General features: G+C 44.5%; 1 protein-coding gene across 1 annotated transcript; it reads right to left on the reverse strand.

Annotated features, from left to right (window-relative positions):
* Window positions 1–220: 220 nt before the first annotated feature.
* On the reverse strand, window positions 221–26,898 carry LOC139391907 (cytoplasmic dynein 1 intermediate chain 1-like). The gene is made up of 10 exons (XM_071139520.1): window positions 26,810–26,898; window positions 26,521–26,675; window positions 25,815–25,918; window positions 24,895–25,041; window positions 22,913–23,026; window positions 21,332–21,465; window positions 20,643–20,787; window positions 11,376–11,516; window positions 7,325–7,450; window positions 221–1,282 (listed from the first exon to the last, which is right to left on the reverse strand). The coding sequence occupies exons 1-10, from the start codon at window positions 26,896–26,898 to the stop codon at window positions 1,172–1,174; spliced, it is 1,266 nt and encodes a 421-aa protein (XP_070995621.1). The 3' UTR covers window positions 221–1,171.
* Window positions 26,899–27,442: the final 544 nt, after the last annotated feature.

The raw sequence follows: 27,442 nt of genomic DNA on the forward strand, positions 1-27,442 counted from the left end.
AGTCTGTCAATGTTTTGTACACTCAGTGTATATGTACTAATAAAATGAAAGAGAAACATCTAACGTTAGTAAACAAAGTGTGTGTGCCTTCTTTTACCACGGGGTATGTTGTGGTGCGACAATTCAGAGAAAAGCTTGACGCCTGGTAAGAGAGAATCATAACAGACAAACATCCAACTTGTGACACTATGTAGTTCAACATCAACAACAAGTAAACAAGTTAACAGTACTTCAGCCATGATTTATTGGCAGACATATCATGATAAACAGCGGGCACACACTCAAACAAAGTGCTAAACTAGAATTGGTTTCTTAGGCCTGTAGCCATGGACAGTGCAATAATCCTCACATTAGAGCCCTATAACATTGACATAAAGCACTTACAGACATCCACAACATATTAGAACATATCTATGAAGCTGTAAGAACCTATAAATGTGTTGCATGCACGCAGGGGGTTGGATACTGAGAAAAGCACAACAAAAGCACTGTGAACATGAGACTTCTGTAACGTGACAGCATAGAGACCTATAGGCCCTGTCGAACTGTTCTCACTGCTAGTTTCACAGCTGTAGTAAGACCTATGATTGGATATGGGATTCACTTAGGTTCTGAGCACTGTAAGACAACTGACCACATACAGTAAGTGAATCAATAAATAATTGATATAGTAAATTACAAAGAGGCCCGAGGTGCTTATACGACTAACATATATTAACATAAATGAACACAAAAACAGTGATGTTAATACAGTAGCGAGAAAGCACGTTGTAGCCTGAACACACTGCTGGAATAGTGGTTGTGTTCCCCTGCTCAGACGTTGCATGCATCAACCAGTGGTTGCTTGCCACTTCATTGACTGTGCAGTCGGGCACCAGATTACTATAACATATGATGTGGTTAGCTGATAGGTAAAATGCCTATCCAAGTGTTGTAAGATCTGGCATGTGTCAGCAAGGGCTGAACAGGAAAACACGACCCGTAGCTGTCACAGAGAGACGGCGGGGGGCGGGGTCTAGAAACACATGCTGCTGCTTTGACAGGTGTGTGAAATCATGTCATAAAGGTGTGAGAACAAAGCCTTCTGATGGGCTGGATCGCCTAGTGACCCGCCCAGTGTGCCTGGCGATGCTCGGTGATCCCATTGGATCCTGCAGTGATTCGTTCAATCCTATGGCGTCAGTTCCACAGGCCCTTCCTCCTCGCCGTCGGCCCGGTTGGCCTTGATCTCCATCAGGGTACAGGCGAAACGTGCCCAGTCCTCACTGTGGGGCACTGCCAGCTAGGAGGAACCACAGAGACAAAAACTAAATATATCCACCTTCACACTGATAGATATCCCCAATGGTATTTTTCTATACAATAGATTATGTTTTGACCAATAACTGAGTCTTTGTCAGGACCCGATTGGCTGATTTATCAGCCTCATGAGCAAATACAGTCCAGTATATGTATGATTCTGTTCATGGTCTAAATCTGTGGTCTCCTTGTTTACTGTCCACTACATTTACATTTCACATTACCAAAAGTCCCTGAGGAATCGAGGACCCTAGAAGAAATACAATTGTAGCGTTTACTTGAAGTTTCGAGCTAATCTAGTCAATATGGTCAGTGAAATGTACACGCGAGAACCACTTAGAGCGTTGTTTCATTCCTTACAGGTTTTGTATGACTGTGACCTCCACTAACCAGTCATTGCGAAGCACTGCTTTGAAAGTAAAATGGGAAAGGCTACTTGGTTGGTTGGTTGCCGTGGCTGCCACCCAGGCTGTCACTACGGTTACCACTTTGCAGGCTATAATTAACCAGCAATAAGGAGGTGGGAGGGGACAGCGGCCATTTTAAATCCTCAGAACTGTTAAAGCACACCAGGGATCCTCCTCAGGGAAATCATCATCAATACACTTAGGGTGCCTCCTAAATGGCACCCAACTCCCTATTTGGTGCGCTACTTTTAACAACAAAAAAATAGATAACTAATGTAAAATATAATGTGTCCGTAAAATGTATATAGTATGGATAGTGCATTCGGAAAGTATTAAAACCCTTTGACTTTTTCAACATTTTGTTACGTTACAGCCTTATTCTAAAATGGATTCAATTGTTTTTTTCCCCTCGCCAATCTACACACCCCGTAACGACGAAGCAAAAACAGGATTTTATAAATGTTTGCAAATTTAGTTAAAAAAAAACTGGAAATATCACATTTACAAAAGTATTCTGACTCTACTTTGTTGAAGCACCTTTGGCATTGATTACAGCCTCGAGTCTTCTTGGGTATGACGCTACAAGCTTGGCACACCTGTATTTGGGGAGTTTCTCCCATTCTTCTCTGCAGATCCTCTCAAGCTTTGTCAGGTTGGATGGGGAGCGTCACTAAACAGCTATTTCAGGTCTTTCCAGAGATGTTCGATTGGGTTCAAGTCCGGGCTCTGGCTGGGCAACTCAAGGATATTCAGAGACTTGTCCCAAAACCACTCTTGCGTTGTCTTGGCTGTGTGCTTAGGGTCGTTGTCGTGTTGGAAGGTGAAACTTCGCCCCCAGTCTGAGGTCCTAAGCACTCTGGAGCAGGTTTCTATCAAGGATCTCTCTGTACTTTGCTTCATTCTTCTTTCCCTCAAACCAAAACTTTCCAAACGCACTGTATTTTATTTTATTTGTATTTTATTTAACCTTTATTTAAACAGGGAGTCACATTGAGATTAAACATCTATTTTACAAGAGGGCCCTGTAAACACTACAATAAAAACAGAATGATAAAACAACATACATATACAGTACCAGTCAAAAGTTTGGACACACCTACTCATTCAAGGTTTTTCTTGATTTGTACTATTTTCTACATTGTAATAACCAGAAAAGTGTTAAACAAATGTAAATATATTTTATTTGAGATTCTTCAAAGTAGCCACCCTTTGCCTTGCTGACAGCTTTGCACACTCTTGTTACAGAAGATATTTTGGGGATTGGAAATTATGCAAATAATTACATTGATAGAAGCCACACTCTATCTGCAATATTAAAGCTGATCTATTCAATGGCGCTATCTCCGTCATTTGGCAAGACGAAAACAAGTTGAGTTGGCAAAAGCAGAAACCGGCTGGCACCCAGGGTAACGCTTTTATGGGAATTACAATCAATTATAGGTTACAGGGAAAGCCAATGAAAGTATTTACAGAGCACTTAACGAGGTCAAGCAACATGAACTATAAAACCTCTGAGAACACAAAAAGCCAGTAACAAGAAACTATCCACATATTCATTCCATATCACTGTACCATCTCACACACCAGAGACATTTATTTGTATTCTCTGAAAATATAATTCAGGATAATGAACTACTTCATTATGGTGTCTCTCCTATCGTGATGTGTGTTTCGTCCTATATTTCAATTTTATTAGTAATCCCCAGTCCCTGCAGGAGGCCTTTGGCCTTTTAATAGGTTGTCATGGTAAATAAGAATTTGTTCTTAACCGACTTAGTTAAATAAAGGTTCAATAAAAATAAATATAGAGGTCCCGTGGTCAACTGTAAGTGCTGATATTGTTACGTGGAAACGTCTAGGGGCAACAAAGGCTCAGCCGCGAAGTGGTAGGCCACACAAGCTCACAGAACGGGACTGCCTCAGTGCTGAAGCACGTAAAAATCATCTGTCCTCGGTTGCAACACTCACTACTGAGTTCCAAACTGCCTCTGGAAGCAACGTCAGCACAATAACTGTTCGTCGGGAGCTTCATGAAATGGGTTTCCATGGCCGAGCAGCCTCACACAAGACTAAGATCACCATGCGCAATGCCAAGCGTCGGCTGGAGTGGTGTAAAGCTCACCGCCATTGGACTCTGGAGCAGTGGAAACTCGTTCTCTGGAGTGATGAATCATGCTTCACCTTCTGTCAGTCTGACGGACGAATCTGGGTTTGGCGGATGCCAGGAGAACGCTACCTGGCTCAATGCCATCTGTAAAGTTTGGTGGAGGAGGAATAATGGTCTAGGGCTGTTTTTCATGGTTCGGACTAGGGCCCTTAGTTCCAGTGAAGGGAAATATTTTTTAAATTTTTATTTATATGTTTATATGGGACAAGAACATCCCTGGGCAAAACCTTCCCTAATCAGGACGACACTGGACCAATTGTGTGCCTCTCATGGATCTCCCGGTCACGGCCGGCTGCGACAGAGCCTGGGCTCAAACCAGGATCTCTAGTGGCACATCTCTAGTGGCACCTTAGACCACTGCGCCACTCGGGATGCCAGTGAAGGGATATCTTAATGCTACAGCATACATTGTAGACGATTCTGTGCTTCCAACTTTGTGGTAACAGTTTGGGGAAGGCCCTTTCCTGTTTCAGCATGACAATGCCCTCGCCTGATGAACCACACACCAGGCCCTCAATGGAGTTTAAAGGTAATGTGCCTGAAGAACGGCTTGTATACGTATGACTTATTACACTACCCTCAGTGGCGACCCTTCATTCAGCGAGTTTTGAGACCCACATTTTTTGCAATAATAAAAAATAAATGTTATTTTGGCATTAATACGTGTCACATATCAGTTTGAAAACAATATATATATATATATATATATATATATATAATTGAGTTAATTAAGCTGCATACAAACATGGTCTCTTTTTTGTTTTCTTGATCAAGGCAGCTCCAAAATGCAGGTGTTTCAGCATAGCTCAGTGCTTTCTGTGGTGGTGGGGCAAGCCGGCAGAAAATACGGAACGTTGCACCGTGATTGGCTCTGTGTTCTGTCACTCATGGGGACACTAGGTCACAGACCTTGAAAATTCTAGCCCCTTGGGTGCTGCCATAGAGTTACATTAGAAGTGCCCATCCAAGAAGGCTCAAGGTCTTTGGCCACAGATAAAATCACATCAAATCACGTTATATCTACATCATACTTTCAAAATCTAGCAGTCATCACCATGAATCAAGTTGACAATCTACTGGCGAATCCTTTTTAATCCTTGTCATATGAAGATAAATAATGAAGAGAAATTATAGATAAAACGTATCGATGCTGATTGGCCATTGAAAATAAACATTACACAATTTGGAGTTGGAAGTTGGAAATCACAAATTCAACAATGAGTGGTTTGGAAGGAATCTGTAGCTAACTGCAAACATTGCAAATAAATCACTAGCCTGATATTCAGTGGAGTGGCTGTGTGGTACCAAGTCTAAGATTAAGGGTCTCTTTTCCTAGTTTAAAATTATAAACATTCAACATTGGCCATGCTGTCAATGAAGCATGATTTGTGCAGCGCTCAAAACAACTTAACTCGGTACTGCAAAATCTGACTTTAGTGAGTTCAAGACAACTGGGAACTCTGGAAAAATGAGGTATGACTGGGAAAATAAGTTTTGAACTTTCATCCAACTCAGAATTGTAAATCTGGAACTCGGGCCTCTTTTTAGAGCTACGACCTGAAGATCACTGACGTCATCATGATTCAACCTTTTTTTCCTTCGAGTTCCCAGATGTCTTGAAAGCACCATAAATCCAGAGAATGGCAGACTTTGATGACAAAATTGAGATATGTATACTGTAGCTAAGAAAATAATACTAAGTGTATGTTGTGTAGTGAGCCTCACCCTAATAATTTGGTCTATTTTCACCTCTTAATTTCTCCTATTGTTCTGACTTGGTGGTTCACATGTAGCCTATAACCTGTTTTTGAGAAATGGAATCATGTAATATTGTAAGAGCTTTCATTGTCTGCTTATATGCCCCCTTTATTTATCCTACGTTCCTGACTTGGTGTACAGGGAAAACACTGTAAGAACGGCCCATGTTCTGAATTTTGTCGCTGTACATTTCTGAACAAACAGTTATATTGACTTCGTCCGTCCTAGCTCTCTCATTAATGTATTAATCAAAATTACGGATTGCCTCTAATCTGCTTGTCGTCCCCTTATGCCATATTTTGTACATCTCAATTGTCAGTAGAAATCACATTTGTTTAAGCTAGTCAGCCATATCAGCTATGTTTTTTTAAAAGGCAGTAAATGAGGCTGAATGAACTGCTTCCCTGCCAGACAAGGCCAGACAAGGCAAATAATTTCAAAATGCGAGAACAAATGAATTGTAAATGGATGCAAAAAAGTTTTAAAAAAATGTATGACAGCGTGATTAAATAAAACGCCTCCCTCGTTCCTGCAATTATCCCTCTCTTTGGTTGTTACCCTGGCCTATACTTTGGTTGTTACCCTGGCCTATACTTTGGTTGTTACCCTGGCCTATACTTTGGTTGTTACCCTGGCCTATACTTTGGTTGTTACCCTGGCCTATACTTTGGTTGTTACCCTGGCCTATACTTTGGTTGTTACCCTGGCCTATACTTTGGTTGTTACCCTGGCCTATACTTTGGTTGTTACCCTGGCCTATACTTTGGTTGTTACCCTGGCCTATACTTTGGTTGTTACCCTGGCCTATACTTTGGCTGCCTTTTTTCCAGGTCCATGTTTTGGCACACTCAATCCAGCAACATACTGTAGCACCCTGCATCCTACTGGGTCGGTCCTGATCGGTCCCTGGATGGGAGACCAGATGAAGCTGGAAGTGGTGAAGAAGAAACGCAAAAAATAAACTTGTGGGAAGAAAAAAAATGAAGTAAAAAAAAATTCAAAATCACGAGGGGAAAAAACATGAAACATTTCACATGACACTTCACAGGTGACACTTCACAGGTGACACTTCACAGGTGTCCGAAAACCACGTGTCTGATGTGAAGATGTAAATAAAGTCAATACATTCATGTGTTTTTTGTAAGGGTACATACTTTTTCATGTAACTCAGTGGCGTAGCTCTGTCCATTGTGACAGGTCACAGAGAAATTCACCAAACAACTGGATTCTCAGAATGTTAATACCGTAGAGATAAAACTAAATTGTTGATGTTTTTCTCTGGGGTTAATAGTACATAACAAACTAACTTATATGACAACAAATTTTTCCTCTATGCTTAATATTACATACCACCTAACCCATAGTCATATTCTGGTGAGTTTTTTTTATACAGTATTACTGTAACATTCCCTAGAAAACAAAAGTTTTGCTTACTCAAATGTAAACAGTGTTTATCTAACGATACTCTTAAAAGTTTCTTATGTAGTACCGGTGTTAACATTCACAAGAAAACATGTGTTCTGCTAACTCACTCTGATGTAGACAATGCTGATCAAGAAAGGCAAAAAGAGTTTTGTGAAGTAATGTGGGCCTACTTTGTGTTGGCACCCTGATCCCTACACAATGCACCCTATAGGGCTCTGGTTAGATGTAGTGGGCCATTTGAGACTCAGTCATAGTGTTCATATCATACCTCTCCTGCGTCGTAGATCCACAAACGGCCCTCTGAGTCACCCACGGCAACCTCCTTGCCCGCCGACCCCCAGCGCACCCTGTTTAGGGCGGAGGCTCCCTCGATGGTCACACTGGCTGTGGGGACCTGCGGCTCACACGGTTACACCAGTCAATCCATCCATCCAGGTTGATCCACAAAGTACATTACAGTTATACAAACATACTTATTCATAAAGGTACAGCCTGAACTGCCAGAGAGCAAGTGAAGGCGACAGCGACAAGGAAAGCACTACAATTTCAGGTTTCACTCATAGCTGTAACAGTATAATGACACTGCCACCAGCAGAATGGTACATTCTCACAGCCAGACTGGGGTCTTCATCCAGTAAACCTACGTCTGCTTCAGCTCCATGTGAAATAACAATATGAAACTTTTAATGAGCCACATAAATCTTCATAAAGCCCATTAAAGCAATACCCACCACAGCCTGTGGACCATAGGCTGCTCAGGACTAATCAACACAGATGATCCCAAATGGCATCCTATTCCTTACATAGGGCGCTACTTTTGCCATGGGCCATAGGGTTCCATTTGGGATTCCATGTGTAGGACATAGGGTTCCATTTGGGATTCCATGTGTAGGGCATAGGGTTCCATTTGGGGCGCAGGCCCAGAGTAATTGCCCAATCCCAGATCAGTTTGTGCATTAGCTATTGCAGTCCAGCCAAAGGGGTTGGCTAAAGCAGAATCAGATCTGGGACCAGTCTATATATGATTATGTATGCTATCAGGGCCTGCTGAAGCACTATTGCATATGACAGACAGGATTAGTTTATGACACATGTCGTCGTTGGAGACAGAAGCCTCGGCATCACGTCGGCTAATACGACAGCTTCCCCGCGCTAGAGCAGGGCTAACCACAGACTGGCTGCTATTAGACTGACTGGAAGCTTCCACCAGACTCGCTGCTTAAATTGGCTGTGTGTTTGTGAAGGGGAAATGAGAACCAGGCCGCCCTCCACCACTAGGCTAATGTCGTTATGATGGCTGCGTGTTTTTTAATATGTACATAACAATGGAGGGCTGTTGCCATTAGCAACAATGTGAACTATCTCAGATTGTATGTGTGTCTGTGTATGTGTGTGTGTGTGTGTGTGTGTGTGAGAGAGAGAGAGAGAAATAGGGAGTGAGAGTGAGTCTGTGTGTGTGTGTGAGAGAGAGAGAAAGAGAGAGTGTGTGTCTCCAAATGTTTCTCATCAATCCATCCTTAACAAAGTGTTCCTTCAAACTACACTGAAGAGCCTGCTGTTGCTGAAGGACTGAAGGAAGGAACATGTACAGCTCAATCTCTCTGCTCCCCAGTTACCTGTCCTTGTTAGAGGATGGAATAAAGGGTCTCTGTTCATTCGAGTTGAGTTGAAATAGTTTAGGAAATCTTTTTTTATTTTTTTTTACCCCCTTTTTGTGGTATCCAATTGTTAGTATCTCGTCTCATCGCTACAACTCCCGTTCGGGCTCGGAACCCAGAGTCTCTGGTGGCACAGCTAGCGCTGCGATGCAGTGCCCTAGACCACTGCGCCACCCTGGAGGCCAGTTTTGGAAATCTTTAGCTGGCTGTGCTTGATTGAAGCAAATGGAAGCAATAGTATAGTTCCAAAAGTGCAAGGCCCAAATGTCACAGCTTCTATCAAAGAGCTGGGTCAGAGGTTAAAAATGCGAGAGAGGAATGGTGGAGATAAGGAGCGAGAGACCAGATTTATAATTAGAGAGGAGGGTCTGTGGACACGGTATCCGTGGAAATGCCGAAAAGAGGGAGTGGTTGCCCCTTTCATCTCTACTTTGACCTGAGCCATGAAAGGGAGACCTCCGTGCCCCCCTCCTCGCCCCTCGGTAACCCCTCGGTAACATAGACAGAGGGCCAATGCCTCTGGGGGAGAAGGGCGGTGTTTTGATTATTCCACCTTAAGATGGTTTAGTTTGTTGTGACAGGACTGTACTAGAGGGAGTCCTCCTACCTGGGAGAGACTAAGGCTGTGAATCAATTTGTGACCAGCATCCCATTGACATACCGACTAGCCAAATTCTAAAACTTAACCTCACCTTAACCCTAACCGTAACCCCCTAAACCTAACCGTAATTTTAACCAATTTTGAAATGCAACATTGGTTTTCTGATCAGGCACGTTCCCTTTCTAGCTATGGGTGTGGTAGCCTAGATGTCAGACTGTGGGTGTATTCAACAATGCTACATAGTGATTGAAGACTTGCCCAACAAGGCGGGGCAAAGACCAAGGACTGGGCTATCTAGAAAAGCAGCATACTGGCACCAAGAGGTTAGGGGTGGAGTAGCTTTCTCTGTAACCTAGCATACCTTTACCCTGACAACACATGCCATAAATAACATATTTTTTATTTGTGATCAATTACTATGGCTGTGCCCCAAATGGCTCTCTTCTCACTATGGGCATTAAAAGTAGTGCATTACAGTGTACTAAACATTATGAACACCTTCTTAATATTGAGTTGCACCCCCCTTTGCCCCCAGAACAGCCTCAATTAGTCAGGCCAGGGACTCTAAGGTGTCGAAAGCGTTCCACAGGGATGCTGGCCAAAGTTGACTCCAATGCTTCCCACAGTTGTGTCAAATTGGCTGGATGTCCTTTGGGTGGTGGACTATTCTTTATACACACTGTTGAGCATGAAAAACCCAGCAGTGTTGCAGTTCTTGACACAATTTCTCAATTGTCTCAAGGCTTAGAAATCCTTATTCAACCCGTCTCCTCCCCTTCATCTACAATGATTGAAGTGGATTTAACAAGTGACATCAATAAAGGACCATATCTTTCACCTGGATTCACCTGGTCTGTCTATGTCACGGAAAGAGCAGGTGTTCATAATGTTTGTACACTCAGTGTTTTGGGAATAGGGTGCCATTTGGGATGTAACCATGAAAGAAGCCATCCAGGGTCAAGTGACAAATCCAGGGTCGACTATCAAACTAATGTTTAGATCTGAAAGATGTATTTCTAGCTTCTGCATGGGACTGAAAACTAGTGGTCTGTGGGCTGCTGGGACAGGGTTTGGACATGGTTGGAGTGGAGGAGAGCATTATGGGATAGTTGTAGGAGTGTTAGATGATGGTTGTGGGAGTGTTTGGGTACTGGTGTGACATGGTTGAGTGGGGAGGGGAGGAGAAGGGAGCGTTAGGGGATGATTATGGGAGCGTTGATGGGGAATTTGGTTTGAGGGATTGGTTGAGGGAACCTAGGTGGAGGGGTTTGGAGAAGGGACCGCTAGGGGATGGTTAGGGGCGTTTGGTGGGAGGGATCGGTTGTGGAAGCCAAGGTTTGAGGGGTTTGGAGATGGGAGTGTTATGAGTTGGTTGTGGGAGCGTTGATGGGGCGTTTGATGGGAGCGGAGTGAGGAGATGTCACCGATCTGATTTAGGGAGAACTTGTGGGGAAGGGAACGCCCACACAGAGAGGGCTGCTGGGACTGCTGGTGGCTGTGTGGTTTGGCTCCACTCCAACATGAGAGGCTCTGGGGACAAACACACACACAGAAACACAGACGAATACACACATACAAACAAGCACCCCCATACACACACACATACACACACACACACACACACACACACACACACACACACACACACACACACACACACACACACACACACACACACACAAACAAGAACACACACACGTGCACACACAAACACAGGCGCATACAAGCGCGCACACACACACACGCACACAAGCGCACACAAGCGCGCACACAAGCGCGCACACACACACACACACAAGCGCACACACACACACAGACCAAAATCACACACACAATCAAGCACACACACACAGACATACATACAGATACACACACAAAACAAGCACACACACACACACATACACACACACACACACACACACACACACACACACACACACACACACACGAGGACATGCCAGAACAATACAGTGACAGAGCATGAGACATGTTTCTCTCTCTCTGTCTCTGTCTAACACACCCAAACACACACACACACACACACACACACACACAGTCACCTCTGTGTCATTGTTGAGGTTCCACAGATCAAGACGGCCCATCCCGTCCACGGCGGCAAACAGAGCTGGGTGCACAGGGGACCACATGACATCATAGACGTAGTCAGCGTTGTCCTCAAAGGAGTAGAGGGGTTTATTGTGCTGAAACACACAGAGAGAGATAGGTTAGTGAGTCGGAATAGTTTCTCCCGACCCCTCCTGTCTTAGCCTCCAGTATTTATGCTGCAATAGTCTATGTGTCGGGGAACTAGGGTTAGTCTGTTATATCTGGAGTATTTCTCCCGTCTTATCTAGTGTCCTGTGTGAATTTTAGTATGCTCTCTGTAATTCTCTCTCTCTCTCTGCCTCTCCCTCCCCTCCAGAGGACCTGAGCCCTAGGACCATGCCTCAGGACTACCTGGCTTGATGACTCCTTGCTGACCCCAGTCCACCTGGTCGTGCTGCTGCTCCAGTTTCAACTGTTCTGCCTGCGACTAGGGAACCCTGACCTGTTCACCGGATGTGCTACCTTGTCCCAGACCTGCTGTTTTCGACTCATTTTCTCTACGGCACCTGCTGTCTGTAACTCTGAATGCTCGGCTATGAAAAGCCAACTAACATTTACTCATGAGGTGCTGGCTGACCTGTTGCACACGTTACAACTACTGTGATTATTATTATTATTTTTTGACCCTGCAGATGATCTATGAACGTTTGAACACCTTGGCCATGTACTGTTATATCTCCACCTGGCACAGCCAGAAGAGGACTGGCCACCCCTCAGAGCCTGGTTCCTCTCTAGGTATATTCCTAGGTTCCTGCCTTTCTAGGGAGTTTTTCCTAGCCACCGCTTCTACACCTGCATTGCTTGCTGTTTGGGGTTTTAGGCTGGGTTTCTGTATAGCACTTTGTGACATCGACTGATGTAAAAAGGACTTTATAAATTCATTTGATTGATTTGATTGAAAATGAGGATAGAGAGAGAGAGGGGGCAGAGAGAGAGAGAGGCAGAGAGGGGGGGGCAGAGAGAGAGAGAGAAAGAGGGAGGCAGAGAGAGGGGGGACAGAGAAGGAGGTAGAGAGAGAGAGAAAGAGGGATAGAGATAGAGGGAGAAAAAGGGAGGCAGTAGACAGTCTGGCCCCACTGCAGCCTTGGGGTCTGTCTGGGAAAGGCATAATTAAAAAGCTTTGCACATTCACACAGTGTCATAAAAAACAGAAGACATGAAAGACATCTCCCTCTCCAAAGCTGTACTGTAACCTTAGTGGAACAGCTGTCTGAGGGGAAGAATGAAAGAATAAACAGAGGGAGAGAAAGAGTGGGAAGAGAGAGAGAGACATGAGGAAAGACATAGACAGAGGTAAGGGGGCATAAAAGAGAGGGAGCAGAGAGAGAGAAGAGACAGACAGTGAGAGACAGAAAGGGAGAGAAAGAGCGAGATAGAGATGGAGAATCCCCCTCCCATCCACCCCCCCCCCCTCCTCCTCCCACGCCTGTCAGAGAGAATTCCAGAGGGTTGCTAAATGCATTCTGGACAGGTAGGGAGTGGGAGTCAGGTAGGCTGAGACAGGTAGGGAGTGGGAGTCAGGTAGGCTGAGACAGGTAGGGAGTAGGAGTCAGGTAGACTGAGACAGGTAGGGAGTGGGAGTCAGATAGGCTGAGACAGGTAGAGAGTGGGAGTCAGGTAGGCTGAGACAGGTAGAGAGTGGGAGTCAGGTAGGCTGAGACAGGTAGGGAGTGGGAGTCAGGTAGACTGAGACAGGTAGAGAGTGGGAGTCAGGTAGGCTGAGACAGGTAGGGAGTAGGAGTCAGGTAGGCTGAGACAGGGAGAGAGTGGGAGTCAAGTAGGCTGAGAAAGGTAGAGAGTGGTAGTCAGGTAGGCTGAGACAGGTAGAGAGTGGGAGTCAGGTAGACTAGGCTGAGACAGGTAGGGAGTGGGAGTCAGGTAGGCTGTTACAGGTAGAGAGTGGGAGTCAGGTAGGCTGAGACAGGTAGGGAGTGGGAGTCAGGTAGGCTGAGACAGGTAGAGAGTGGGAGTCAGGTAGGCTGAGACAGGTAGAGAGTAGGAGTCAGGTAAGCTGAGACAGATAGAGAGTAGGAGTCAGGTAGGCTGAGACAGGTAGGGAGTGGGAGTCAGGTAGGCTGAGACAGGTAGAGAGTAGGAGTCAGGTAAGCTGAGACAGGTAGAGAGTAGGAGTCAGGTAGGCTGAGACAGGTAGGGAGTGGGAGTCAGGTAGGCTGAGACAGGTAGGGAGTGGGAATCAGGTAGGCTGAGACAGGTAGAGAGTAGGAGTCAGGTAGGCTGAGACAGGTAGGGAGTGGGAGTCAGGTAGGCTGAGACAGGTAGGGAGTGGGAGTCAGGTAGGCTGAGACAGGTAGAGAGTGGGAGTCCGGTAGGCTGAGACAGGTCAGGGAGTGGGAGTCAGGTAGGCTGAGACAGGTGGGGAGTGGGAGTCAGGTAGGCTGAGACAGGTAGGGAGAGGGAGTCAGGTAGACTGAGACAGGTAGGGAGAGGGAGTCAGGTAGACTGAGACAGGTAGAGAGTGGGAGTCAGGTAGGCTGAGACAGGTAGGGAGTGGAAGTCAGGTAGGCTGAGACAGGTATGGAGTGGGAGTCAGGTAGGCTAGGCTGAGACAGGTAGGGAGTGGGAGTCAGGCTGAGACATAAAGACAGACCGCTTGGGAGGAATGTGCTCTCTCTCCCCTCCTCCCATCCTTCTCGTCTCCCCTCTCCCTGCACTTCTCCTCTCCTTCCCCAGCCCCTCCCCTCTCCCGAGGGAAGGGACAGGAATGCACACACACCTGACCACAGCAACCTACTACTAATCTCTCTCTCTCTCTCTCTTCTATTTTCTGAGACATATAGCAGTCCCCGATATTTGCGGGCAAAAAGGCTTGATTTTGCTGCAGCAATTCTGACATTTGCTGTAGATTCCAAACTGGAGTTCCAACAAAGATAATCCAGGCCTGTAGATTCCAAACTGGAGTTCCAACAAAGATAATCCAGACCTGTAGATTCCAAACTGTAGATTCCAAACTGTAGATTCCAAACTGTAGATTCCAAACTGTAGATTCCAAACCGTAGATTCCAAACTGTAGATTCCAAACCGTAGATTCCAAACTGTAGATTCCAAACTGTGCTTGTTCCACATCCTTTCCAACCCCTTGGCTAAAAACAGCTCTGCACTCACAGGGAAAAAAACTGATGCTCTGAATTATCTCCATTCATTAAAATCACAATTGAACCAACAGCCATCTATTTTTGTGACTACCTGGACCTACCAGTTGGTTATGAAGTACTGAAACCAAACCATATGTTTGAATGAAAAGTTTTTTAATACACATAAAAAGGTGAATGTAACAAAACTCATAATTTCATATTAAACAGCATATAAACACTCTAATAGGTCAGGAGCCAGACAGGGAGCCTAAGAATCAATGAAAATTAATTATTTAAGCTATATTATTTAAATTATTTTAAGGCTATAGCCTACAAAGAAATACTTTGTGAAGCATTTGCTAGAGCAACACTCTAGGCTGGTAAGGACATTAACCTCAGCATTTAAACAACATTTTGTTGCATTAAATCATCATAGTCTATACATTGAACATATAGGCTGTGACTTACTTGAAATGAAAAACAAATGAAATGAAAAATACAGCAGAGTATGTGAGCAGAGTGAGGAGTGGAGTGTGCCCAATTTGACTGGAGCTCAGAGCGAGATTCCCAAAGGCTGGAGCGTCGGCCTTCTCGTCTTGTGTACTGCTATAACCCCTTGTCATGGAATTCACAAAATCTTTTCATAAAGAAAGTGATAAAACACACAGGTGCAAAATCAAGGTGACTTACAAAGATCAGGACCAAAACCAAGAGAAGGAGTGTGGTGATGTAATGTCCACAACTAAAATATCTGAAAAGACATATCCTGAAAGCATGACGGTGTACTTACTACATGCACATGCTAACAGAAAGGCATGAGGTGGGCAGATAAAACCAAAACTATGCATCCCTGCCCAGCCTGGCAAGAGTGGCACAAAGGGTGTTTATCATCCCCAGTGGCTTTGCAAGCGTGGAGAGGATATTCTGCACTGCTGACCTGCTCTAAAGACACCATCACATGACCCTGTAGCCACATACTCTGGCCAAACTCATGTTTCTAAAAATAAATTCAAAGGCAAACTGGAGGTTGAACAGAGAGAATCCTGGTCTGTAGATTCCAAACTGGAGTTTAAACAGAGAGAATCCTGGTCTGTAGATTCCAAACTGGAGTTTAAACAGAGAGAATCCTGGTCTGTAGATTCCAAACTGGACTTTAAACAGAGAGAATCCTGGTCTGTAGATTCCAAACTGGAGTTTAAACAGAGAGAATCCTGGTCTGTAGATTCCAAACTGGACTTTAAACAGAGAGAATCCTGGTCTGTAAATTCCAAACTGGAGTTTAAACAGAGATAATCCTGGTCTGTAGATTCCAAACTGGACTTTAAACAGAGAGAATCCTGGTCTGTAGATTCCAAACTGGAGTTTAAACAGAGAGAATCCTGGTCTGTAGATTCCAAACTAAAGTTCCAACGGAGAATCCTGGTCTGTAGATTCCAAACTGGAGTTTAAACAGAGGGAATCCTGGTCTGTAGATTCCAAACTGGAGTTTAAACAGAGAGAATCCTGGTCTGTAGATTCCAAACTGGAGTTTAAACAGAGAGAATCCTGGTCTGTGGATTCCAAACTGGAGTTTAAACAGAGAGAATCCTGGTCTGTAGATTCCAAACTGGAGTTTAAACAGAGAGAATCCTGGTCTGTAGATTCCAAACTGGAGTTTAAACAGAGAGAATCCTGGTCTGTAGATTACAAACTGGAGTTTAAACAGAGAGAATCCTGGTCTGTAGATTCCAAACTGGACTTTAAACAGAGAGAATCCTGGTCTGTAGATTCCAAACTGGAGTTTAAACAGAGAGAATCCTGGTCTGTAGATTCCAAACTGGACTTTAAACAGAGAGAATCCTGGTCTGTAGATTCCAAACTGGAGTTTAAACAGAGAGAATCCTGGTCTGTAGATTCCAAACTGGAGTTTAAACAGAGAGAATCCTGGTCTGTAGATTCCAAACTGGAGTTTAAATAGAGAGAATCCTGGTCTGTAGATTCCAAACTGGAGTTTAAACAGAGAGAATCCTGGTCTGTAGATTCCAAACTGGACTTTAAACAGAGAGAATCCTGGTCTGTAGATTCCAAACTGGACTTTAAACAGAGAGAATCCTGGTCTGTAAATTCCAAACTGGAGTTTAAACAGACAGAATCCTGGTCTGTAGATTCCAAACTGGAGTTTAAATAGAGAGAATCCTGGTCTGTAGATTCCAAACTGGAGTTTAAACAGAGAGAATCCTGGTCTGTAGATTACAAACTGGAGTTTAAACAGAGAGAATCCTGGTCTGTAGATTCCAAACTGGACTTTAAACAGAGAGAATCCTGGTCTGTAGATTCCAAACTGGAGTTTAAACAGAGAGAATCCTGGTCTGTAGATTCCAAACTGGACTTTAAACAGAGAGAATCCTGGTCTGTAGATTCCAAACTGGAGTTTAAACAGAGAGAATCCTGGTCTGTAGATTCCAAACTGGAGTTTAAACAGAGAGAATCCTGGTCTGTAGATTCCAAACTGGAGTTTAAACAGAGAGAATCCTGGTCTGTGGATTCCAAACTGGAGTTTAAACAGAGAGAATCCTGGTCTGTAGATTCCAAACTGGAGTTCAAACAGAGATAATCCTGGTCTGTAGATTCCAAACTGGAGTTTAAATAGAGAGAATCCTGGTCTGTAGATTCCAAACTGGAGTTTAAACAGAGAGAATCCTGGTCTGTAGATTCCCAACTGGAGTTTAAACAGAGAGAATCCTGGTCTGTAGATTCCCAACTGGAGTTTAAACAGAGAGAATCCTGGTCTGTAGATTCCAAACTGGAGTTTAAACAGAGAGAATCCTGGTCTATAGATTCCAAAATGGAGGTTGAACAGAGCGAATCCTGGTCTGTAGATTCCAAACTGGAGTTTAAACAGAGAGAATTCTGGTCTATAGATTCCAAAATGGAGGTTGAACAGAGAGAATTCTGGTCTATAGATTCCAAAATGGAGGTTGAACAGAGAGAATCCTGGTCTGCCTTTACTCCAGTTGTTCCATTCATTCAGTCTCCAACAAACATATTAAATGACACCCTATTCCCTATTTAATGCACTACTTTTAACCACAGCTATATATAGGAAATATGGTTCCATTTGCTGGGAAACAGAAGGGGCAGAAAGTACTTTATGAATGTGATCTGGCTAAGGACATCAGGTCAAACCAGGCCAAGTAGTGGAATGAAAATCGTATGATGAGTAGGCTTCCTTCATTCACACAATCAAGACAGAGAGACACTTATTATAATAATGATCAATCAGCTGAACTGTGACTTAGCATGAATGAGCACACCTATTTCATAAATTTGAGGCTAAAAATCACCATGGTCTCCTATCAGACATTATCTGTGTCCGAAATGGCACCCTATTCCTTAGTCTAGTGCACTATATAGGGAATAGGGTAGCCTAGTGGTTAGAGCGTTGGACTAGTAACCGGAAGGTTGCGAGTTCAAACCCCCGAGCTGACAAGGTACAAATCTGTCGTTCTGCCCCTGAACAGGCAGTTAACCCACTGTTCCCAGGCCGTCATTGAAAATAAGAATTTGTTCTTAACTGACTTGCCTGGTTAAATAAAGGTAAAATTAAAAAAATAAATAAATAAATAAAAATAGGGAATAGAATGCCCATATTGCGTACTACTTACACTATAGGGTGCTATTTCAGACACAGAAATGGTTTTCTAAGGTCATAACTAGGCCTAAGCAGTTAAGTTATTCGCCCTCAGTCTCTAGACGTCTCCCTGTCAACATCAGAGTCAGGCAGCTCACAACCCATATGGTTTCATAACCACAATATTTGCGCCGCTGAGTGTAAAAACACATTCAGAGTATTGCATTCCTGCCTTTTGAACTCTCTGTGGAGAGAGCTGTGTCGTTTGATGGCGTTGATTGGCAAGGCAAATGTAAACCTCTATGGTAACCTTAGGTAAGCAAAGGTTAGCCAGCTGTGCCCACAACCGCGCACAATGGTGTGCCCACAACCACACACATGCACGCACACGCACACCTTAACAAAAAGGCAGGTGCGTAGATCAGAAAACCAGTCAATATCTGGTGTGAGCACCATTTACCTCGTGCAGCGCGACACATCTCATTCGCATAGAGTTGATCAGGCTGTTGATTGTGGTCTGTGGAATGTTGTCCCACTCCTCTTCAATGGCTGTGCGAAGTTGCTGGATATTGGCAGGAACTGGAACATGTACATCCAGAGCATCCCACACAGGCTCAATGGGTGACATGTCTAGTGAGTATGCTGGCCATGGAAGAACTGGGACATTTTCAGCTTCCAGGAATTGTGTACAGATCCTTGCGACAAGGGGCCATGAATTATCATGCTGAAACATGAGGTGGTGGCGGTGAATTAATGGCAAGACAATGGGCCTCAGGATCTCGCCACGGTATCTTTGTGCATTCAAATTGCTATCAATAAAGTGCAATTGTGTTCGTTGTCCTTAGCTTATGCCTGCCCATACCATAACCTCACCACCACCATGTGTAACGGTTGTCGTCTGGAGAAAGAGAGGAGGACCTAGGTGCAGCGTGGTAAGTGTCCATTATTTTAATAAAACAACTGAACACTGAACAAAACAACAAAAACGACAAACGAACAGTCCTGTAAGGTGACGAAAAACACTAAACAGAAAATAATCACCCACAAAACACAGGTGGGAAAAGGCTACCTAAGTACAACGAACGACACCTGCCTCTGACTGAGAACCATACTAGGCCAAACACGTAGAAAATATAACCTAGAAAAAAATAGCATGGACAACCCACCCCAACTCACAACCCTGACCAACCTAACACAGAGACATACAAATAAACTAAGGTCAGCACGTGACACCATGGGACATCAGCAAACGGCCATCTGGCCGGTTGCAAGGTACAGTTGAAACTGGGATTCATCCGTGAAGAGCACACGTCTCCAGCTCCAGCGTGTGAAGAAGCCGGATGTTGAGGTCCTGGGCTGGCGTGGTTACACGTGGTCTGCTGTTGTGAGGCCGGTTGGACGGACAACCAAATTCTTTAAAACGATGTTAGAGAAATTAACATTAAATTATCTGGCAACAGCACTGGTGGCCATTCCTGCAGTCAGCATGTTAATTGCACGCTCCCTCAAAACTTGAGACATCTGTGGCATTGTGTAGTGTGACAAAACTGCACATTTTAAAGTGGCCTTTTATTTTCCCCAGTACAAGGGATGCTCACTAACAGGGATGTCAACCAATTTGTGCACACAATTTGAGATAAATAAGCTTTTTGTGTGTATGTAAAATTTCTGGGATCTTTTATTTCATCTCATGGAACCAACATTTTACATGTTGCGTTTATATTTTTGTTCAGTTGAGTGAGTTTTATGATGGGGTCTTTATTTCCTCTTCTCTTCTCTCCTCTTCTTCTCTTCCTCTCGCCTCTTCACTTTCCTCTTTTTCTCTTATTCTGTGCTCTCCTCTCATCTCTTCACCTCTTCTCTCCTCTTCACCTCTTCTGTTCCCTCCTCTTCTTCCTAAACCAACCCTTCCAGCCAGCTGGATGTTCCTAATTTAACTTTAACTCTCCCTTCTTTAATTTTCAATAGCTTCCTCCCTCCCTCCCTCCCTCCCTCCCTCCCTCCCTCCCTCCCTCCCTCCCTCCCTCCCTCCCTCCCTCCCTCCCTCCCTCCCTCCCTCCCTCTGTCCGTCTCTGTGGTGGTTGTGGTGCGCTCCTCTGTCTCCAGACAGAAAGGTCAGAATGGGAGAGAGGAGTTCCACAGCAGTCTACAGCCTCCCTGGCCCCCGCTGCCTCTCTGTGGTTTACTGTATATCTACAGCCTTCCTGGCCCCCGCTGTCTCTCTGTGGTTTGAACCCCAGTCAACAGCCTCACTCCTCCCGTTCTCTCCATCCCTCCCTTCTTTTCCTTTCTTCATCCATCCTTCGCTCCGTCCATCCACAGTCCACTCCAGTCCAGTCGGTTCACTGCCACGGACACATAACCTCCCTCCCCACTAATGTATCTATGTATTTATTTAGCTCCTCTTTTTGACTCATGAACACAGTCTGTGACACTGACAGTCTCACTGTGTCTCTATTCCTCTACTCAGTCAGGGCATGTAGGTAATACCTAGTTTAGACACAATCAGATCCCTCTACCTTGGTGCTCCACAGTTTGACAGTCCAGTCAAACGACGAGGTGACGAAGAGATGGGAGAAGTCTACGGGGCCGACAGCGTTGTGACAGCTGAGGCCCGTCACTGGCCCCTGGTGGCCCTCAAACATCTCACAGATCCCCGCCTTGCTGCAAAGGAGCATGGGAGAGAGAGAGAGAGAGAGAGAGAGAGAGAGAGAGAGAGAGAGAGAGAGAGAGAGGAATAGAGACAGAGAGAGAGAGAAAGAGATGGAAAGACAGAGAGAGAGCGAGAGAGAGAGAGAGATAGAAAGACAGAGAGAGATAGAGAGAGAGACAGAGAGAGATAGAGAGAGACAGAGAGAGAGATAGAGAGAGACAGAGAGAGCGCGTGTCAGAAAGAACCGAGGAGACTATATGGGGGGAACTAGGTCCTAATAGCGTTTTCAAGAGTTAACAGGAGCTTCTTGCTGAGATAGGCTGCATCAAAATATAAAGTTTATAGTGTGTGTGTACACATCTGTCTGTAACTATACACGGGTTCACTTGCTATTTGTGGTTGTATATCAATCACTGAAAGTATAGGTGTCAGTGTGTCTCAGTGTCTACCTGTGTGAGTGTGCGTGTGTGTGTTGGTGTGTGTGTTTGTCAGTGTCTCCGTGCCGTGTTTGTGTGTCTCAGTGTGTGTTTGTGTGTGTACGTGTGTTCCTCTAACCTGCCGTGTCTGGATGCGGTGTACACGGTTCCCTCCTCACTCCCCACCACATAATTATTGACGTCTCCAGTGGGGAACGCCATGCCTGTCACAGCCACCGCTTTAGACTTGTTGTACACCAGCTCCATGCTCTCCTACAACACACACACACACGCACGCACGCACGCACGCCCGCACACACACACACACACACACACACACACAAACACACGCCGCACACACACACACGCACGCACGCACGCACACACACACACACACACACACACACACACACACACACACACACACACACAGTTAAAGGATTAAACCTCATGTTAAGGTTGTGCTGACCTAGTTATAGTGAGTCTGTAACATATGTCACATAGACAGTTGTCACATATGTCACATACTGCAGTTATTTAGCATACATTGTGTTTAATAGGGTTTTGCCATGGTATTAGCTACACTGTTTGATAGGGCTTTATCATAATATTAGCTACACTGTTTGATAGGGCTTTATCATGGTATTAGCTACACTGTTTGATAGGGCTTTATCATGGTATTAGCTACGCTGTTTGATAGGACTTTATCATGGTATTAGCTACACTGTTTGATAGGGCTTTATCATGGTATTAGCTACACTGTTTGAAAGGGCTTTATCATGGTATTAGCTACACTGTTTGATAGGGCTTTATCATGGTATTAGCTACACTGTTTGAAAGGGCTTTATCATGGTATTAGCTACACTGTTTGATAGGGCTTTATCATGGTATTAGCTACACTATTTGAAAGGGCTTTATCATGGAATTAGCTACACTGTTTGAAAGGGCTTTATCATGGTATTAGCTACACTGTTTGAAAGGGCTTTATCATGGTATTAGCTACACTGTTTGAAAGGGCTTTATCATGGTATTAGCTACACTGTTTGATAGGGCTTTATCATGGTATTAGCTACACTGTTTGAAAGGGCTTTATCATGGTATTAGCTACACTGTTTGATAGGGCTTTATCATGGTATTAGCTACACTGTTTGATAGGGCTTTATCATGGTATTAGCTACACTGTTTGAAAGGGCTTTATCATGGTATTAGCTACACTGTTTGATAGGGCTTTATCATGGTATTAGCTACACTGTTTGATAGGGCTTTATCATGGTATTAGCTACACTGTTTGATAGGGCTTTATCATGGTATTAGCTACACTGTTTGATAGGGCTTTATCATGGTATTAGCTACACTGTTTGATAGGGCTTTATCATGGTATTAGCTACACTGTTTGATAGGGCTTTATCATGGTATTAGCTACACTGTTTGATAGGGCTTTATCATGGTATTAGCTACACTGTTTGATAGGGCTTTGTCATGGTATTAGCTACACTGTTTGATAGGGCTTTATCATGGTATTAGCTACACTGTTTGATAGGGCTTTATCATGGTATTATCTACACTGTTTGTATGAGTCAGTTATAGTACCAATCTCTTTAATGACAATATGCCCTATGTCATATGTGATTATCTAATCTATTGCTGACTCTGAATCAGTTTGAAGAGATGGGCCTTAATGATACAGATCATTATTGACTGATGTCGGATCAGCTCTTACCTGAGGCTGAGAGAGCATGTCAAGACTCCAGGAGCACATCCTGCCATCTGTGGACACGGTGATCAGGTTGTTGGCGTTCTGTGTTCCCACCACGTTCACACAGTACACCGGGTGCTACAGACACAGGAAGGACAGACAGTACAGACACAGGAAGGACAGACAGTACAGACACAGGAGAGACAGGAGAGACATGAAGTATAGCCAGTACAGACCCATGAAGTACAGACAGGAGAAGTACAGACAGTAGAGACACAGGAAGTACAGATACAGGAAGGATAGACACAGGAAGGACAGACAAAGGAAAGACATACACAGGAAATAAAAACACGGGAAGTAAAGACACATGAAGTACAGACAGTACAGACACGGGAAGTACAGGCAGAACAGACAGACGAAGTACAGACACAGGAAGTATAGACAGTACAGACACATGAAGTACAGACAGTACAGACACATGAAGTACAGACAGTACAGACACGGGAAGTACAGGCAGAACAGATAGAGGAAGTAAAAAAACAGAAAGGGAATGACAATGAAAAAACACACTGGATGTCTCCCTTATTGTATCACTTCAGTTCCAATTCAGTTATTTAATTTGTATCTACATCATAGTGTAGTTGTTTAAATTGCTCTACATGTGAATAAGGCAGTATACTTTATATTATTTCACACACATTTAATATCTTATGAAAGTTATCAGCAGGTATAACCTGAATATGCACAAAGATGTAAAATATTGTCTTCCTACAACACTGAGATGACAGGAAGCTCTTATTGAGTAAAGAGATGCCAATGTGCAACAGCCCCTTACTCCAACTTAGCATCGGCATTCAGCGCTGTGCAAATACAATGTGTTGTGTGAAACCATTATCTCATTATTGACCTCAAATAGATTTTTTTTTCGCCCACAAAGGCCCCTTTCAGAGAGCAGGCGGGTTAATGAGGCGAAGGACTAGACATACAATAACCCCCCCACCTCCCACCACTACCAATAAACGTTATTGCCTGCCTTGGGTGGTATTCACAATGTGTTAAGGCTCAATGGGTTTGTTGGGGTGAATAGATTGAGGTTAAGAAGGTAGTTATGGTAGATAACAGGATAGAATATAGATAGAATATATATATATTTTTATTTAACCTTTATTTAACTAGGCAAGTCGATTAAGAACAAATTCTTATTTACAATGACGGCCTACACCGGCCAAACCCAGACGATGATGGGCCAATTGTGCGCCGCCCTATGGGACTCCCAATCATTGCCGGATGGGATACAGCCTGGATTCGAACCAGGGACTGTAGTGCCTTAGACCGCTGCGCCACTCGGGAGCCATATTAGAGGGATCATCAACTAGACTCAGCCACAGGACAAATTTTTCTTGAGGGGATGTTCAGGGGGCCGGAACATGATAATTGGTAAACTGCAAATTGACTGCAAGAAACCCAAACAGATAATATTTGACTTAAAACATAATAATTTCAAACTTGGATTACATTTCTATACGACCACATCTCTCTATTATGCGTGGGAATACTTGGAAACAGATTTCCAAAATTAAAATCACTTGGAGCTGATTTCCTGGTGTTTTTATAGTATTTTATGTCCAACAAAAAAAAAATTATATTAAAAATATAGTTTTCGATTTTTTTGCTCGGCCCCCGGCCTGCCAGTTGGGGAACCCTGGTTATAAGATGTACAAGGACATTTCTATTCTTCCTCTTATATGTTTTTAATGTCCTCAGGGATTGCAGGGTTTCAGTGTGTTGCAGCTCTGGATGTGAATATAGTGTATGACCACCTCTAAACCAGTAATATACGTTGAAGATGAAAGTTGAAAGTGTCTCAGTGCATATGGAGACTAATAGTGCGTCCCAAATGGCAGCTTATTTCCTATATAGTGCACTACTTTTGACAAGGGCCCATAGTGCGCTGGTAAAAGTAGTGCACTATAAAGGGAATAGGGTGGACTGCACTGTGGACTTACCGTGTGAGCTGCAGCTGAGAGGGGGGTTCTCTGTACAGGAGTTCTGCGGTGGCTGCGGTTGTCCCACAGGACTATCTGGCCAGAGTAGGTCCCCCCCACCACCAGGTTAGGATGGAACCTAGCAAAGCCCACTGACACCACGGGAGACTGGAGAACAGAGGGAGAGATAAAGGGTAGGAGAGAAGAAAAGGGGATAGAGGGAGAGATAAAGGGTAGGAGAGAAGAAAAGGGGATAGAGGGAGAGAGAAAGAAGTGATGGAAGACAGATGGGCAGAAAGAAAGAGAACAATTGAAAAAGAGAGAGGAGTTAGAGTAAGAAAGATATATAGAGAGAGCGAGAGAGAAAGAGAGAGAGAACAAGAGCGAGCGAGAGATGGTAAGAGAGAGAGATCGAGAGAGAGAGAGCGAGCGATGTAAGAGAGAGAGTGAGAGAGTGAGAGAGAGCGAGAGAGAAAGAGAGTGAGAGAGGGTACGAGAGAGAAAGCAAGAGAGGAGGAGAGAGAGAGCGCAAGAGAGAGAGAGTGAGAGAGGGTACGAGAGAGAAAGAGAGAGAGAAATAGAGAGAGAAAGAGAGAGTGAGAGAGAGAGAAAGAGAGAGAGTGCCAGTCAGAGTGAGCGAGGGTAAGAGAGAGAGTGAGAGAGAGCGAGAGATAAAGAGAGAGAGAGAGCGAGAGAGAGACAGAGAGAGAGAGAGAGAGAGAGGGGGGGGGGAGAGAGTACAACAGCGTTATTTTGAGTAAGGAGGGAAAGAGATAGGGAGGGTGAGAGAGAAGTGGGGTAGCGAGGGAGTGGGGGTAGGAGAGAGGGAGAAAAAGATGATGAGTTGACTGTACAGGGTCTGCTGAGGAGAGGAGAGGGGTGACGTGGGGGTAACGACAGAGACAATGTGGAGGATTGTGGCCCCAGACAATTTATATTACCGCATCAAACCCTGCAGGAGCCAGCAGAGCGCCAAGTGTAACCTCCATCATGACAAGCGTGGCGCTCTCTGGCGCTTTGTTTATTGAGTTCTGTTTCCTCTTCACTGAGCATCACATATGGCTTCTTCCACGGTCTCAGCGTGCAGATTGCAAAGTAGCCTCTACTATCAAATCAAATAAAATTGTATTGGTCACGTACACATATTTAGCAGATGTTATTGTGGGTGTAGCGAAATGCTTGTGTTCCTAGCTCCAACAGTGCAGTAGTATCTAACAATTCACAACAATACACACAAATCTAAAAGTAAAAGAATGGAATTAAGAAATATAGAAATATTAGATAGAGCAATGTCGGCATGGCAATGACTAAAATACAGTAGAATAGAATACAGTATATACACATGAGATGAGTAAAGCAGGATGTAAACATCATTAAAGTGACTAGTGTTCCATTTTTAAAGTGACCAGTGATTCCAAGTCTATATACATGGGGCAGCAGCCTCTAAGGGGCAGGGTTGAGTAACCCGGTGGTAGCCGGCTAGTGATGGCTATTTAACAGTCTGATGGCCTTAGAAGTTGTTTTTCAGTTTCTATGTACCAGCTTTGATGCATCTGTACTGACCTCGCCTTCTGGATGATAGCGGGGTGAACAGGCCGTGTCTCGGGTGATTGTTGTCCTTGATGATCTTTTTGGCCTTCCTGTGACATTGGGTGCTGTTGGTGTTCTGGAGGGCAGGCAGTGTGCTCCCGATGATGCGTTGTGCAGACCGCACCACCTCCTGGAGAGCCCCGAGGTTGCGGGCGGTGCAGTTGCCGTACCAGGTGGTGATACAGTCCGACAGGATGCTCTCAATTGTGAATCTGTAGAAGTTTACGAGGGTCTTAGGGGCCAAGACTAATTTCTTCAGCCTCCTGAGGTTGAAGAGGCGCTGTTGCGCCTTCTTCACCACACTGTCTGTGTGGGTGGACCATTTCAGATTGTCAGTGATGTGTACGTCGGAGGAACTTGAAGCTTTCCACCTTCTCCACTGTGGAGAAGGCTTCTCCTCTGCTGTTTCCTGAAGTCCACGATCATCTCTTTCATTTTGTTGACGTTGAGGGAGAGGTTATTTTCCTGGAACCACTCTACCAGGGTCCTCACCTCCTCCCTGTAGGCTGCTTGTCATTGTTGGTAATCAGGCCTACTACTGTTGTGTCGTCTGCACTTGATGATGAACTTGATGATGAAGTTGGAGGCGTGCCTGGTCACGCAGTCATGGTTGAACAGGGAGTACAGAAGAGGGCTCAGAACGCACCCTTGTGGGACCCCTGTGTTGAATCAGTGAAATGGAGATGTTGTTTCCCACCTTCACCACATGGGGGGGCGGCCCGTCAGGAAGCCCAGGACCCTGTTGCACAGGGCGAGGTTCAGACCAAGGGTCCCGAGCTTAATGATGAGCTTGGAGGGTTCTATGGTGTTGAAGGCTGACCTATAGTCAATTAACAGCATTCTTACATAGGTATTCCTCTTGTCCAGATGTGTTAGGGCAGTGTGCAGTGTGATGGCGATTGCATCGTTTGTGGATCTATTGGGGAGGTAAGTAAATTGAAGTGGATCTCAGGTGTCAGGTAAGGTAGAGGTGATATGA

This window comes from Oncorhynchus clarkii, chromosome 32 (assembly GCF_045791955.1).
Source record: "Oncorhynchus clarkii lewisi isolate Uvic-CL-2024 chromosome 32, UVic_Ocla_1.0, whole genome shotgun sequence".
In the NCBI taxonomy this organism is placed as follows: Eukaryota; Metazoa; Chordata; class Actinopteri; order Salmoniformes; family Salmonidae; genus Oncorhynchus; species Oncorhynchus clarkii.